Below are 17,187 nucleotides of genomic sequence, written 5' to 3'. Positions count from 1 at the left end.
TAGCTCTAGTTACTAGAGGTGAATATGCTACTGGCTACTAGGACATCTCTTACAAAAGGCCATTTCTCTAAAATTGGGAAAGTGAACAAACCTATTTTTTATAGAAATAAAAAAAAGCACATTAGGCAAAATGAGACAACAGAGAAATATGTTTCAAACAAAGGAAAAAGATAAAAAAAAAAAACACCCCCAAAATTAAAGTGGAGATAAACAATCTACCCAACAAAGAGTTCAAGGTAAAGACCATAAAGATGCTCAAAGAACTCAGGAGAAAAACAGATTAACACAGTGAGAAGTTAGAAGTTTTTGACAAAGAGAAAATACAGACAACCAAAGATAAAGAATATAATAACTGAAATGAAAAATATATTGAAGGAATAAAAAGTAGATGATACAGAGGAACAGATTAATGAGCTGGAAGATGAAGTAGATATCACTGAAGCTGAACAGAAAAAAGAAGAAAGAATAAAAGGAAATGAGGACAGTTTAAGAGACTGCTGGGATAGCAAGTATATTAACATTCTCATTATAAGGAAAAGAGAGAAAGAAAGGGCAGAGAACATATTTGAAGACATAAGAGCTGAAAACTTCCCTAAACCTGGGAAAGGAAACTGACATTCAGGTATAGGATGCACAGAATCCAAAACAGGATCAACCCAAAGTGACCACAACAAGACCCAGTGTAATTAAAACAGCAAAAAATAAAGAGAGAATATTAAAAGTAGCAAAGGAAAAGCAACAAGTTACACACAAGGGAACTCCCATAAAGCTATCAGCAGAAACTCAGCAGGTCAGAAGGGAGTGGCATGATATCTTTAAAGTGATAAAAGGCAAAAACCTAAAACCAAGGCTTTTGTTCAGATTTGAAGGAGAGATCAAAAGTTTTACAGACATTACCACAAAACTAGCTTTGCAAGATGTGTTAAGGACAACAGATAAAAGTGTTGATGTGGACAAAAGGGAGTCCTTGTGCACCACCACTGGTAGGAATGTAAATTCGTGCAGTTACTATGGAAATAGTATGGAGATTCCTCGAAAAATTAAAACTAGACCAACATATAATCCAGCAATTCCACTTCTGGGTATTTATCTGTAGAAAATAACATGATAAATATAATTAAGGCTGCTGTACATAATAACATGAAAGATGTTAAGAAAGAAAATTCCAAGAGTTCTCATTATAAGGAAAAAAAATACTGTTTCTACTTCTTTAATGTTGAACATCTATATGAGACAACAGTTCACAAAAATTATTACGGTAATCATTTTATAACATATTTAAGTTAAATCATTATGCTATATACCTTAAATTTATACAGTGCTGTATGGTGAATATACCTCAATAAAACTGGGAGAAAAAAACTGCCTAAAAATTTTAAACATTAAGAATTTTTTTTGTTTTAGGGCCACACCCACAGCATAGAGAAGTTCCCAGGCTACAGTCACATTGGAGCTATAGCTGCCAGCCCACACCACAGCCACAGCAGTGCGGGATTCAAGCCACATCTGCTACCTACACTACAGCTCACAGCAATGCCAGATACTTAACCCACAGCAAGGCCAGAGATGGAACCCGCATCCTCATGGATACTAGTCTGATTTGTTTCCACTGCACCACAATAGGAACTCCCAAACATTATGAATATTTTAAATGAAGTAACTACTAATATTTTTAATTATTAACATTTAGAAAATGCACTTTGGGGAGTTCACACTGTGGCACAGTGGGTCAAAGATCCAGTGTTGCCTTTCGGGTGGGAAAGGTTTGATCCCTGGCCCACCACAGGGATTAAGGATCTGGCATTGCCACAGCAGCTGTGACACAGGTTGCAACTTCAGGTTGGATTCGATCCTTGGTATGGGAACTTCCATATACCATGGGTGTGGCCAAAAAAAGAGAAAAAAAGAAGAAAATACATTTTGGGAGTTCCCTGGTAGCTCAGTAGGTTAAGGATCTGGTGTTGTCACTGCTGTGGTGTGGATTCAGTCCCTGGCCTGTGGCTTCAATCCCTGGCTACAGGAACAGCCAAAAAAAAAAAAAAAAAAAAGAAGAAGAAGAAAGAAAATACACTTCATCAGAAACATCTTCATCTTAGTATAGGTGAATGTTTTTGTTTCACTTTCACATTTATTCTTGCTTTGCATACTGAAATAAGTACAGTGGTTTGTTTTTTTTTTGTTTGTTTGTTTGTTTTTTGTCTTTTTGCCTTTTCTAGGGCTGCTCCTGTGGCACACAGTTGTTCCCAGGCTAGGGGTCTAATCAGAACTGCGTCTGCGACCTATACTGCAGCTCACGGCAAAGCCGGATCCTTAACCCACTGAACAAGGCCAGGGATCGAACCCGCAACCTCATGTTCTTAGTTGGATTCGTTAACCACAGAGCCACGATGGGAACTCCAGTAGTGTTCTTTATTCTACTGATCTGTGCTAAGTATGCTACCAACCTGCTCTTAAGCATTTAATCAATTTCCTATGCAAAATTCTGGTCTAATTTATTTGGGAAAAGCACCAAGAGATGGGTAATGGAATCCTTTTCTATCAAAACATCACCAACTCTCAGGGGAAAAAGTACTAAAAAAAAAAAAAAAAACCCTGTATAATAATTAATTTTAAATAAAGGAACATAAAGCACTATCTAGTACAGCAAAATTAAAATGTAGTCTACTTTATTTATTTATTTAGCTGCACTCGGGCATGTGGAAGTTCCTGGGCAAAGGATCAAACCTGCGCCACAGCAGCAACCTAAGATGCTATAGTGACAATGCCTGATCCTTAACCCACTGAGGCACTAGGGAACTCCTGTAGTCCACTTCAAAAACAAAAGCAAAATCTAGCTATGTGTTGTATATGGTCTACAAGAGTTAACACAGACAGTTTGGGAAAAAGAAAGAGACACAGATTGAAAGTAATATAATAGAAAAGATAAACCATGGAAATGGTAAGCATAAGAAAGATTTGCTATAGTAATATAACATAAATAAGAAATGATACCAGAGATAAGGAAGAGCATTTCATAATGACAAAAAGGGCCATTAGGAAGGTACACCAATCATAAATGTGCATGCATCTAATAAAAGAGCTTCAAATTACATGAAGTAAAAACTTACAGATCTAAAGGTAGAAATATATCCAGAATCATAGTTGGGGACTTCAATACCCCTCCCTTAGTAACTGACAGAATTACATCAAAAATAAAGCCATAAAAGGATTTTAGCAATACTGTCAACTATCTTGAGTTAACTATTATTTCAGAACACTATATCTAATAACTACAGAATTCAGATTCTTTTTAGGTGTTCATTCTTCAAGACATGCTACCGGGCTTAGTTCTCAATAAATTTCAAAAGATTTATTTTATTTTATTGTTGCTTTTTAGGGCTGCACCCTTGGCATGTGGAAGTTCCCAGGCTAGGGGTCAAATCAGAGCTACAGCGGCTAGCCTACGCCACAGCCACAGCAAAATGGTATCCGAGTCGTGTCTGTGACCTACATCACAGCTCATGGCAACACCAGATCCTTAATCCACTGAGCGAGACCAGGGATCGAACCTGCATCCTCGTGGTTCCTAGCCAGGTTCATTAACCACTGAGCTACGAAGGGAACTCTGAAATTTCAAAAGATTTAAATCAATCAATATTTTCTCTATCTACGCCAAAATTAATTACAAAGCAGTACCAATGAGATACTTAGACAAACTCAAAATATTTGGAAACTAAACAACACAGCTTTATTCATAATTGCCCCCAACTGGAAAGAATACAATATCCATCAACTGGAGACCGAAAAAACAAATGGTGGTATACTTATACAACTAAAATATTCACCAAAGAAAAGGAATTAACTATATGGATACATTCAACAAACATGAATGAAAATCACAAAAATATTTTGTTGAGGGGAAAAAGCTGGATATAAAGGAGTAAGTATCATTACGATTTTATTTATAAGAAGTTCAAGTACTGGCAAAACCAAGCCAGTGTGATGGAAATCAAAACAGTGACTGTGAATGGAGACTGGCTTGTAGGTAGCACCAGGAAACTTTCTGGGCTGATAAAAATGTTCTATATTTTTCTGTGATGTGGTTTCATTGGTGTATACATGTGAAAATGTATTTAACTATATATATAGTTAAGATCTATGCATTTCACAGTAGGCAAATTTTATCCATTTTAAAAACCACTTAAAGTATAAGGAAAAAAGGAAATAAATAAAATAAAATAAAATAAAAAATAATAAAATAAAATAATAAAGTTAAGGAGTCAATTTCAAGTCTGAAGAGTTTCTTAAATATTTGCCGTAGCATCAACATGGAAGAAACAATTCCCTGAGCACAACAAAAGAAAACTTACATACATTTAGTAATTGGATACTAGTTAAAAAATAAAGTCACCATAATAACATTCAAAATAAAAATGACAGGATTAAATTTGTAATGATTTTACAGCTAAATGTTAATTTTTTCAGTTATTTGCTATTCACTTTTAGAGTTAGCAATGAAAAAATAAATTCAAGTAAACTGAACACAACTAAACTATCTAATTCAATTTCAAAGGTACAAGATAATGGACCTTTTAAAATTATACTGGGTAAAAAGTTAAGCGGGCTTTTCTTTTTGGTTAATAATCAGAGCAAAATGAAACTTCTAGGGCCAAGTATAGTTTGGCATAGTGGTTATATCAACTCTTCTCTAGAAAATTGAGATGCCTAGGTCCCACCCTCAGAGCTTTTAACTTTCCACACCTGAGGTTGGGCAGTGCTTATTTATTTATGTATTTGTTTGTTTTTTTGCTTTTCAGGGCTATACCCACAGCATATGGAAGGCTAAGGGTCGAATTGGAGGTGCAGCTGCTGACCTATGCCACAGCAACAGCAATGCCAGATCTGAACCATGTCTGCAACCTATACTGCAGCTCAAGGCAATGCCAGACCCTTAACCTTCTGAGCAAGGCCAGGGACTGAATCAGCAACCTCGAGGATACTAGCTGGGTTCATTACCACTGAGCCACAGAGGAAATTTCAGGCAGCACTACTTTTAAAGAGCTCCATGGGTGATTCTAAAGTATACCCAGAAGTGAAAACTACCAGTTGTGTTCAGTAAAGTATACTGGTTAAGTGCACAGACCTCAGAGACAGACTGCCTGGCCTGGTCTTGACATTTAGCAGCTTTGTAAACCTATGCAACCACATAACACAACTGTGGCAACACCAGATGCCTAACCTACTGTGTCTCAAGAGAACTCCCTATTTTTAGTGATTTTAAGTAGAAACATGTTCACAGCTACCGCAAATGAAAGTTTAAGTTCACATCAATTGACTGAGATCCCATTGGGAGGACACATGGCCTAAATCTGGTTTCTAATCCACCAGATGAAAGGAGAGCAAGGAGAAAAAAAACAGGAAGATAAAATTGAAAAATGAAAAGTATCCCCTACTGCAAAGGCTATTCTAAGCTCTCGATAGAAAACCCCGATTCTAGGTCTTATTTAAACTCTGAACTTTTCATAATCGGACCTGCCTTCCTCTATCCATTTTTACCACATTCCCCCATAATCCATTCCTCTCAAAGAGGGCATCTCCAGTTCCTCCATATTAGCATTTTCCTTCTAGCTTCTGGGCATCCTCACATGCTGTTCCTTCAATATAGAAAATTCCTTACACCATTCTGATTAATTTCTATTCAGGGAAACATTTCCTGTCTGATAGACATGATTAAGCCCAACTGCTAAATGTTTTCATAACTCTGTATGATCCTTCTATTAAAATTCTATAATTACTATGTTTAGTGTCTTCCTTATTAGACTGCACTTTGATGAGTACTAGTCAGTGTATGTTTTATTTATCACTTATCACTGTATCTAAAATGACTAGCAAGAGTATACAGGACCTTGTACATAGAATGTCCGCAGTAAATATTTCCTAATTGAAGGAAATAAGGAAGGAAAAGAGAAGAGAAGAGAAGGGAGAAAGAAAAGAAAAAAAAAGGAAGAAAAGGGAAGGGAACAGGAAGCAAGAAGAGAAAAAAAAAAGGAAGAAAAGGATATAAAGACTGATTACACATAGAAGAGTCTACTTTCTTATGCCTTAGCACTACTTGTAGAATTTAAGACCTTGGGACAAATTCTAAGATAAAGACTAGAAGACAAATGGTAATTAGTGTGATTCTTGACAGTAATAACATTTTTGCTCTACCTTCTTACTAATCATGATTTTGGATGCAGTCTATCATGTCCCTAGATCCCTGGCTATGGAAGGTTCTAATAGAGCTTTTGATGACATACAGTAAGCCCTCCGATCCCAAGATACCTATGTTTTCTTCATAGGTTTCTTTTCTGGCCTCCAAATTAAATTTAACCTCGAATAAGCAAATAAAAATGTCATTATTTTATATATACATATACATATAAAATCAGATATTAACTCTGATTAACATCATGAACAATTCCTTACTATGTGCCATTCATTTTCTTGTATCATAACACACAGTATCTTATTTAATCCTCATAAAAAGCCAGGAGATATGGTTCACACATTTTTACAAAAAGCTAGCAAAGATAGGAACTAAGGTTAGAACCCAGGTGCAGCTTCAGAGGTCTGCTTTTGACTAACGATGCCTCTTTTGTCTCTACCCTATAGCAATAAGATAAAATTTTGAAATCCAGAATACTGCTTGATGATAAACAAATTTTTAGATGAGACCTATTAACCATAATCCTTGTAACTTAACACCTTGGGCCTTCAAGGAGAAACAATGCTGATATAAAACTGAACTAGGGAGTTCCCGTTGTGGTGCAAAGGAAATTAATCCAACTAGTATCCATGAGGATGCAGGTTCAATCCCTGGCCTTGCTCAGTTGTTTAGGGATCCGGTGTTGCCATGAGTAGATCGCAGTCGCAGCTCGGATCCCAAATTGCTGTGGCATAGGCCAGCAGCTGTAGCTTCAATTCAACCCCTAGCATGGGAATTTCCATATGCTGAGAGTGTGGCCCTAAAGGGGGGGGGGGACCCTGAAATAATAACTTGCTATTGTGAGGCTGCAAAGGAATAGCTATCTTGAGCTGTTACACTGTCCTTGTTTCCATGAGAACTGAGAACATCTGTACTTTTTTCCTGTTCTCAGGCAACTCTCAATTCATCACCTCCCTGATCAATGGAATTTAACTTCTGTGGGTTTGTTGTATTTAAAACTTAAGTGTACTCATCTTTGGAGTTCCCATTGTGGCGCAGCAGAAATGAATCCAACTAGGAATCATGAGGTAACGGGTTCGATCCCTGGCCTTACTCAGTGGGTTAAGGATCTGGCGTTGCTGTGAGCTGTGGTGTAGGGCGCAGACGTGGCTCGGATCCCGTGTTGCTGTGGCTCTGGCGTAGGCCATGGTTACAGCTCTGATTAGACCCCTAGCCTGTGAACCTCTGTATGCCGTGAGAGCAGCCCTAGAAAAGGCAAAAAGACAAATAAATAAATAAATAAAGTGTATGTGTCATTAGATAAAACTAAAGATAACAATATGTGAAACTTATTTGCATCCTGATTCAAATAAACTTTTCAAAAAAATTGACATTTATGAAATAATTAGAAATTTGAACACTGAATGATGACATTAAAGAATTCATGTTTAGAAAGTTATGAGAACTTTATTATGGTTCTATTTAAAATAAGAGTATCTTTGTCTTTTATAGATATATATTAAAATATTGACGAATTAGATATTACCCTAGGATCTGTTTCAGAATAATAATGATGGAGGGGAAGTGATGTGTGTAAAGACATGAAGTGGAGCTGACCATGAGATGAGGTTTAGTGAAACAGGGTAATAGGTTCACTGTACTGTCTAGTCTACTTTTGTGTATGTTTGAAAAAAGAATAAACACAATAACCATCCCACTTTAAAAAAAAAAGAAGGTGGAGAGAAGTTAACTTATGGAGGTTTTGCCTACTGATGTTAATAGTGGTCTTTATTACTTTAAATTGACAGTGTCTTTTTAGTATTGGGTAAGCTAAGGAAAAAAATGAAAAAAAAAAATTGGTCAAGTATCCATGTAGTTTATCACCAAATAAAAACTTCAGATGTTTGACACAGCACTGAGATGCCTTAGGTAGTATGTGATTGGAAGTATAATTATATTTTTTCATCTTCTGGTGGGCTAGATCACTCAAATCATAATACTTTGTTTTTATACTAAGTACCCTAGGTCAATTAGAAGTACCTACCATATTTTTTTGGAATATTTATTAAGATCATTTGACCTAGGGAGTTCCCGTCCTGGCTCAGCAGAAATAATCTGATTAGTATCCTTAAGGAGGCAGGTTCGATCCCTGGCCTCACTCAGTGGGTTAAGGATCTGGTGTTGCTGTGAGCTATGGTGCTGGCTGGCAGCTGCAGCTCCGATTCAACCCCTAGCCTGGGAACCTCCATATGCCTCGGGTGCAGCCCTAAAAAGAAAAAAACAAAAAACAAAAAAAACAAAAAGAAATCATTTTACCTAAAGGTGGAAGTAATATATAGTAATCTTTTTTTTTTTTTTTTTACTTTTTGCTTTTTAGGGCCACACTCACGGCATATGGAGGTTCCCAGGCCAGGGTTGAATTGGAGCTACAGCGGCCGGCCTACGCCACTGCTGCAGCAACAAAGGATCCAAGCAGTGTCTGTGACCTACACCACAGCTCACAGCAATGCCAGATCCCTAATCTACTAAGCAAGGCCAGGGATCAAACCCGCAACCTCATTCATTTCTGCTGTGCCATGATAGGAACTCCCCAATATACAGTTATTTTATTTTATTTTATTTTATTTTTGTCTTTTCTAGGGCCGCTCCCGCAGCATATGGAGATTCCCAGGCTAGGGGTCTCATTGGAGCTGTAGCCACCAGCCTACGCCAGAGCCACAGCAACTTGGGATGCAAGCTGCGTCTACAACCTACACCACAGCTCACGGCAACCACAGCTCACGGCAACGCTGGATCCTTAACCCACTGAGCGAGGCCAGGGATCGAACCCGCAACCTCATGGTTCCTAGTCGGATTCGTTAACCACTGCGCCACAACGGGAACTCCAAGGAACTCCCCAATATACAGTTATTTTAAACTATAGATAAACAAAGATAGATCAAACCACCTGTTTACCTACCTCACAAAACCCTTCATGGTTTATAAGTTGCCGATAAAAAGATTTTAGAAAAGAGCCTTGAGTTGCACTAAATACGAACAATATTAACATCACTAGATTAAATCTGTAGCAATGTTACAATTTTTGTACTGTTACATTAGAGACTAACTTAAAAAGGGAAGAGTTAGTATCTTTCTTAAAAACACAAATTTTAATTGTTCTAATGTAAACGTTTATAAAGAAAAAGTCCTGTCAAAGGAAGATTAACATAAGAAATAAAAGAAAATGGTAGTTTTAAATTAAGAATGGAAAACTTTTTTTTTTCGTCTTTTGTTCTTTCGAAGCCCGCACCAGCGGCATATGGAGGTTCCCAGGCTAGGGGTCTAAGCAGAGCTGTAGCTGCCGGCCTACGCCACAGCAATGCCAGATCCGAGCCGCATCTGCTACCTACACCACAGCTCACGACAACGCCAGATCCTTAACCCACTGAGCAAGGCCAGGGATCAAACCTGCAACCTCATGGTTCCTAGTCAGATTCGTTTCCCTGCACCACTATGGGAATTCCCAAGAATGGAAAACTTTTAACTATAATCTTAAATCAGAAAGTAAAGCGTTTACCAAAACAAACAAAAAAGCCTCATAAAAACCTCTAAATTAGGAAAAAAAGTAATGGCAAAAAAGGTACTCTAGTGAAGCCGAAAGTTATTTTCCATTTCGCTTTTCCATAAATAAGAAGTTTAAAAAATTTTTTGAACCCAATAAGTCACATAGAATGGAAATACGTGAGAATCAGGCCACATGAAAACTCTGGAAACTTACTTTACTTTTTCCTCTTCACTCAATGTCTTCCACAGTTCTTCAATTTGTGCTGTAGCATCTTCCAAACTAGTCTTGGAATTTTCTGTGAGAAACTGAGCACGATGATCTTGAACAAAAAGGGCTCTTGCTGACATGGGTTTCTTGATTACTCGATTGCTAATTAAATCATAAGCTGTAAGCTGTCCAGATTTGTTATCTATCACATTTGATTTTTTGTCACAGAAACTTTCACTGAGATTCTTTTGCTCAGGACTTGAATTATTATTATTGCTTACTTTACATGCTAAACTTTCTTGAGGCATTAAAATTTTCACAGGTTCAATGTTTTCTCCTCTTGAATTTTTAAGTACATTTCCCTTACTCCAGTCATCTGCACAAATTTCCAAAGACTTCTCAAGGACTGCTTCTTCCTCATTTTCCTCTATATGATCTTTATTGGCATTTTCTGATTGGGCATGCTCAACAGAATCCACAAGACGAGTTTCACTATATTCCTTTTGGGTGTTTTCACATGGTAAATTATTCATTGGGATCTCCTGAGAAGTGTTCTTATCAATGCTAGAATTTTCACTATTAAAATGATCACCAAAATGGTCAGCAACATGTATCTGAGGATCTACACAAAAATCAGTGTTGTTCCCAGATTTATCATCATGCACATCATTTTGGAAAAGAATGGCTGAAGTATCAACATTTGGATAATTATTTCCACATGTTTCCATAAAAAGCACATCTGTTTCTGTTGCTTTATTAACAACCGTGTCAGCTGAGGAAACATCTGTTTTATCACTTTCATAAGAATTTGTACTAGGTAGTGATCCATAACAAGTCGTCATCAGATTTTCAAGAGCAATTAAAACAGACTCCTAAAAATACAAATTAACAAATGTTAGGGAAAATTATGAAAATAACATAAAAAAATACGCAAATAAGCAAATCTCTAATTTCACGTGAAAATGGTTAAGACTAAGTTAGTCTGTAAGTAGCATAAATACAAAAAAAATTATCTGAGAAAGGTTACCTTATTCTGTAATAATACTTGACTTTTATCTGGTGTTAAATTCACATCCACATCAACTGTAGGAACATCAATTTTCAGAAAGAAAATGGGATACAACCGAGTAGTTTCCTTTAGGCATTTCAGATTGTAATAATGTCGGATAAGCTAGGAATTAATGTAATGAATAAAAGACAGAAAAGGTGACATAAATAAAGACAGTATTGCCATCCTTAAAATACCACCAAAAGAAGCATATTCAGTTGAGAAACTGAGTGTATGTAACTGCTCATGAGGAAAAGCAGTATCTAAAGAGTAATATTCATTTAGAAGGCTTGAACTTATATGAAGCATGTCATTAAGAAGTATAAAAATCCAATGCAACTGACTTCATGGTTAAAAGATCATAGTCTCATGGATGTTTTGAAAGTACTGGGTTCAAATTCTATTTCCGTTACTTCCTGGCTATGCGGTCTAAGATAGTTATTAATATTTTGGTTTCTTTGCTATAAATAAAGATAATAATTCATAATAGAATTTCTGTAAAGAGTAACATGTAAGGTACCTAGCACAATGCTTCATAAATGGTATTTATCTTTTTGTCCTTTTCCTTATTTTAGAAACAATTCTTAGAAGTAGTCCATATAATAAGCTGACAAATAACAGAGTTTTTATTTCTGATCCAAGTGATAACATTTTTCTGAAAAAGATTACCTTTAATATGTCTTTTTGGTGTACTGGTCGACTGTTTATAAAGATGAAACTCCTTTCTGGGGTTGAAAGACTTGTGACAGAGTGGTCTGCATTATGTTTTGGAAGAAATCCACTTAGATAAATCTATAATTGTAATAAATAATTATAGAATTAATATGCAATATAAACAAAAGATGTGATTCCATGGGTCTGGCTATATACGATACATTAAAAGGTATTGAAAAACCAAACAAATGAATTTTCATTTTAAGGTCTAAAGAGCCATATACTTCTAATAACCATGACCTGCACACTAATCTTAAATAAATTACTAAAGCATGTTAAATTGTGTAAGCAACCTTTAACTCTCCCATTTTGCAACTCTATTTTAAGGAGAAATTGGCATTCATGAAAGTTTCATGAATGGGCATGTATCTTATTGTCATAGGACATACAGCATAAATATTGTTCTGTTCAACCCTACCTTCTTCCTATGTTTTAAAAATTTCCTTCCTCATATTGTGAATTTCCTCTGGCTATCTGTCCTTTTCTTTTAAGCCACCTTTTTCTATAAGGAAGTAGCTGTTTCTATCTTTATTCTAAGTATGGTATGAAGTCAGTCTCACTGGATTTTCATTCCTGAGGGGGGGAAAAAATCTTTTACTCTTTGACACATGTCAGTGTGGTACTTTTTCTTCATTTTTGTTTAAAGAACTTTTCTACAAACAAACCGATTATTTTAATGCTGTTTTTCTCTATGTTACAAATATATGAAAAGGAAAGAGAAAATAAAGAAGGATCTCAGAAAAAAATACCAGAGTAAAGAGAGAGATTTAGGGCATAGAAGGCAAGGAAAATGCTCGTATTTTTTATTTTTAAAGGTAATAGAGAGAATTGTTAGGAAGATAGGATAGAGCTAGATTGACATGATTTAAATCCCAGCTCCACTACTAGTGTGATCTTGTTAAATTATTTAAAATACAGGCCTGTAAGAATCTCTTATCTATATAGGCCTGTAAGAATCTCTTATCTGAAACAAATGGAATCAGATCTTTTATTAATCTGTTAAGAAACACTAATAGTAAAATGCCAGCTTGGGTTTATCAAAGCAAGAATGTCAGTGGGGGTGCTATTTTTAGTTAAGCAGAAACCATGAGGCTCCTTACAAACATAGCCTGTAGGCTGCCACCTATGTCCATGGCAATCCTTGCCCCTGGAAATAAGTGTTTAAGGAGATGCATTACCAGTTTTAGAACACTAAGTGCATTATTGTCACAGGGCCAAACTGTGCCAATTAAAAAATTAATACATAAAGCTGGATAATCCATTACAAAATGATACTACTTAATTAACTGTAAAACTTCACAACATCTATAAATGTTGTGTAATTTACCAAGTAACATGAGATCCTTCTTAAAGCACCTGTTGAGCATCAGGGAGAGCCTGTTCAGCCTCTAAAAGACTTATTAGGCTTGACGATAAAAACAAAAAGTCCAGACTAGGTAAGAAGAAAGATTAAAATGAAGAAAAAATTGATAATATTGCTAGTGTTTTCCTTCCACACCATCTTAGCTGGCCAATGAATAATTACTACTACTTCCAAACACTGAGCTTTAAAAATGGTTTAAGATAATCTTAAGAAGCAACTATGTTATATAGAAAAGTAAAATCAAATAGTAAAGGCTTGTAAAATGCTATAAAAAATGATAATCAGACTAGTTTATGGGGAAAAAAGTCTTTAAGAGGCCAAATCAGTGCAACAAAATAAAAAATTAGATTTTATAAAATTCTATACCCAAGTATTCCTCAACTAAAAAGCAAAACAAAAATTAAAGAAAAAAATATAGGAGTTCCCGTCATGGCTCAATGGAAACAAATCTGACTAGCATCCATGAGGACGCAGGTTCAATCCCTGGCCTCACTCAGTGGGTTGAGGATCCGGTGTTGCTGTGACGTAGGCCGCAGATGCAGCTCAATCCCAAGTTGCTGTGGCCGTGGCTTGGGACAGCAGTTACAGCTCTAATTGGACCCCTAGCCTGGGAACCTCCATATGCCACAGGTGCAACCCTAAAAAGACAACACACACACAAAAAGAAAAAATATAAACAAACAGTTCTCCCCTGATTGTTCTTCAACTATGGATCCCTCTCTTCTTCCTCTTTGGTTTGACTTCCTGATTTCTCTCAGCCTATAATATGAAAGTCCCCCTTAGTTCCATCATCAGACCCTTTTTTCTTGCTCTGTATTCTCAGAGTAATTTCATCCCATCTATACATACACACCAGTGATGCTAAGACAGAGACATAGAGGCCCTATTTCTTTCATCCCCCAATGCTTACTATTTTTAACTAGACGTCAAAAAAAAAAAAAACAACAAAAAAAACCCTTCTCAATCTCACCACATTACAAACTTGATAAAATATTCCATCCTGGAGTTCCCACCGTGGCACACTGAAAACAAATCCAACTAGTATCCATGAGGACCTGGGTTCGATCCCTGGCCTCACTCAGTGGGTTGGGGATTTGGCGTTGCCATGAGCTGTGGTGCAGGTCAAAGATGCAGCTTGGATCTGGCATTGCTGTGGCTGTGGCCAGCAGCTGCAGCTCGGATTCGACCCCTAGCTTGAGAACTTCCATATGCCACGGCTGCAGCCCTGAAAAAAAAAAAAGCAAAAAAACCGCCTCATCTTATGTCTACCTCAATGTCCAATTAGCTTCTCCTGTATTCCTTTACCATGATAAAGTGCTCTGCCCCATCCAATCTGTCAAACCATCTCCCCTCCTCTACTCTGATTCTGTTGAAGTAACCTTTATTTTCCCTTTTTTTAACAAACCACTCTCTCCTCTTTCAGGAAACTTCTAGAACTCAGTGGAGCTATGTTTCTAAAGTAAAAAGTTTAGTACTTCTGATCAGGTTAATGGAATAAATTCACAGAGAAATTCCCCTCTCTCCCATCCCAAATGCAAACACATATAGCAGTGATGGATCAAATCAGTTTTTACAAAAATTTTAAATGACCTAACCATTCAATAACAAGACAAGGGAGTTCCTGCTGTGGCGTGGTGGGTTAAGAATCCGACTGCAGTGGCTTGGTTTGCTGCAGAGGCAAGGATTTGATCCCCTACCCAGCACAGTGTGTTAAAAGATCCAGTGTTGCTGCAGCTGTGGTGTAGGTTGCACATGGGGCTCGGATTCAACCTTTGGCTTGGGAACTTCCATAGGCTATGGGTATGGCCATAAAAATAAAGCAAAAATCAAAAAAAAAAAAAAAAAAAAAGACAAACATAAAGGTGTTGTGAATGCAAAACGTAACAGGGAGTGATGGCTGAAATCAAAAGCCCTAATGTGCTCTATGATCAGAAACCAGCTGTATCAGGGAAAAAAAATGTAATGATGTGTGGTGATGAATGTAACTACTGTGGCGATCATCTCACAATGTGTACATATAACAAATCATAATGCTGAATACCTGAAACTAATATGTCAATTATATCTCAGTTAAATAAGGGAAAAAGAAACCAACTGATCAGTGGGAAATCAAATTCTAGTATGGAAAAAGGAACCCAAAACACATATAAGCAAGGGATTAAAATCAGTTTTTCCCTTTGAAATGGGCAAATCCCTCCCAAGTCAGCTAGGAAGAGGGGTCTGTAAAATCCTGGCAAGATGAAAGGCATTAACTACTAATATTAATACCTGGTTTTGATATTGGCCAAACCATGGAAGGGAGGGAAAAATGGGAGGGGAAAAACAAAGCAACAAAATCAATAAATCTTCATTCAAGATGATTTTGCAAATTAAAATTTCAAAGCATATAAAATAGCACAGAATGAGAGAATACTCTCTCAGGAAAGTAGAGCAATAAGAAAATGGCATTGAAATTATTAAGTATACCATTCTTTTAGAAGAGCAAATAAAAAAAAATCTATTACATGGGAGTTCCCGTCGTGGCGCAGTGGTTAACGAATCTGACTAGGAACCATGAGGTTGCGGGTTCGATCCCTGCCCTTGCTCAGTGGGTTAACGATCCGGCGTTGCCGTGAGCTGTGGTGTAGGTTGCAGACGTGGCTCGGATCCCGCATTGTTGTGGCTCTGGCGTAGGCCGGTGGCTACAGCTCCGATTCAACCCCTAGCCTGGGAACCTCCATATGCCGTGGGAGCGGCCCAAGAAATAGCAACAATAACAACAACAACAAAAAAGACAAAAGACAAAAAAAAAGAAAAAAAAATCTATTACATTAAAAAAAAAACCCCAGAAGATAAAAAAATCAAAATTAGTAGCTCTAAATCAAGTTTAGAAGAAATAATACAAAAACAGTATCGTTTTGGGGAAAAAAAAATCAGGCAGCACTGAGGAATTCACTCAGAACTTAGTATGGATTAATGCAGAGATATCAAAGGGAAGAGATGACAAAAAAAAAAATTAAAAAACCCCCCAAAACTTGAGGAGTTCCATCAAGCCAACAAGCCACACTGGGAGACCACCTAAGAAATGCCACCTCAGCAGTGGTACAGATGGGATCACCATCCATAATTAGGATTTCTCCTAGGTGGAGATGCTATAGAGAAGAAACGTTACCCCCCCCCAACATTATGCAAAGAGATGTTATAAAGATTTTCTGCACCCAAGGCTCCCAAAGGCTTATGCATCTGCCATCCCAGTCCAGTGAAGGGCCGTGGTGGCCAAGTTTCACAACTTGAACATATGCAATAAGGATAAAAGTGAGGTGAGAGGGGCAACCATTAACAGTAGGCAAACAACTTAAGACTGCTTTTGGCTAGGAATAAGGGGTCAAAGGAACTCTGAAAGCCCAGAAAACATGGAGTGGTGATGGGTAGCTGGTGGCAGGATAAATACAATACCCATTTAGATATTTAGTGCATGAACAAAAGAGGAATTTGGTTAGATGATCATTCTTACCAGAGAGATACTCAAGTCTGTCATTCTGACACCCATCAAAGTGGAACTATTCAGCAACACATGGTTTCCAAATTCCCCCAATCCCCATGCGAGAATAACCATGTGAAGGTACAGCAAAGTTTTGGTATCTGTGATAGATTACCAACAGCCCTTGCATAATTCTATCTCAAGATAAAATTTAAAAATCAAGGAACATGCATAGATCTAGCAACATATCTCAATACAGATTAGAGGAAAAAATTTTCAACTGCAGGACTGACTCATGTAATAGTCCCAATCACTCACACATCATAGCTGACCAAGGTCTACATCAGTGCTTTTCCTACCTGAATGTGCATTTTGGAGATCTTGTTAAAATGCATATTCTGATTCAGTATGTCTGGGAAGAGATCTGAAATTCTTCAACTAACAAGCTTTTAAGTAATGCCAATGCTGCTGGTCTTCAGGCCAAACTATGACAGAACCTCTAGAGCACAACACCACAGCTGTCAGGTCTGGATCTCCTGTCTCTTGTTACCAGCATAAGCAATCAAGCTCCATGAAGCCACAGGCAATCCAGGGGAATTTAGACAGTATCCTCCGTATCCCAACTTAGCCACCATGACCAGCCGTCGTCCAAGGTGGCACTAGTGTCTAAACTATTACAACAACT

General features: G+C 37.2%; 1 protein-coding gene across 15 annotated transcripts in view; it reads right to left on the bottom strand.

Annotated features, from left to right (window-relative positions):
• Positions 1-17,187, bottom strand: part of PMS1 (PMS1 homolog 1, mismatch repair system component) — a 124,903-nt gene that overhangs the window by 19,621 nt on the left and 88,095 nt on the right. For all 15 annotated transcript variants that reach the window (XR_002339170.1, XM_021075390.1, XM_021075394.1 and 12 more), the window contains 3 exons: positions 11,635-11,757; positions 10,945-11,088; positions 9,924-10,789 (listed from right to left, as the gene is read on the bottom strand). Coding sequence is in view for 14 of the 15 variants with exons in the window: in XM_021075390.1 (XP_020931049.1) it covers positions 9,924-10,789; positions 10,945-11,088; positions 11,635-11,757 (1,133 nt within the window). In the remaining variant the exon portion in view is untranslated. The remainder of the gene's footprint in view (positions 1-9,923; positions 10,790-10,944; positions 11,089-11,634; positions 11,758-17,187) is intronic.

The sequence above is a fragment of the Sus scrofa genome, chromosome 15, assembly GCF_000003025.6.
Source record: "Sus scrofa isolate TJ Tabasco breed Duroc chromosome 15, Sscrofa11.1, whole genome shotgun sequence".
NCBI lineage: Eukaryota > Metazoa > Chordata > Mammalia > Artiodactyla > Suidae > Sus > Sus scrofa.
This window is presented reverse-complemented; position numbering and strand designations above follow the sequence as displayed.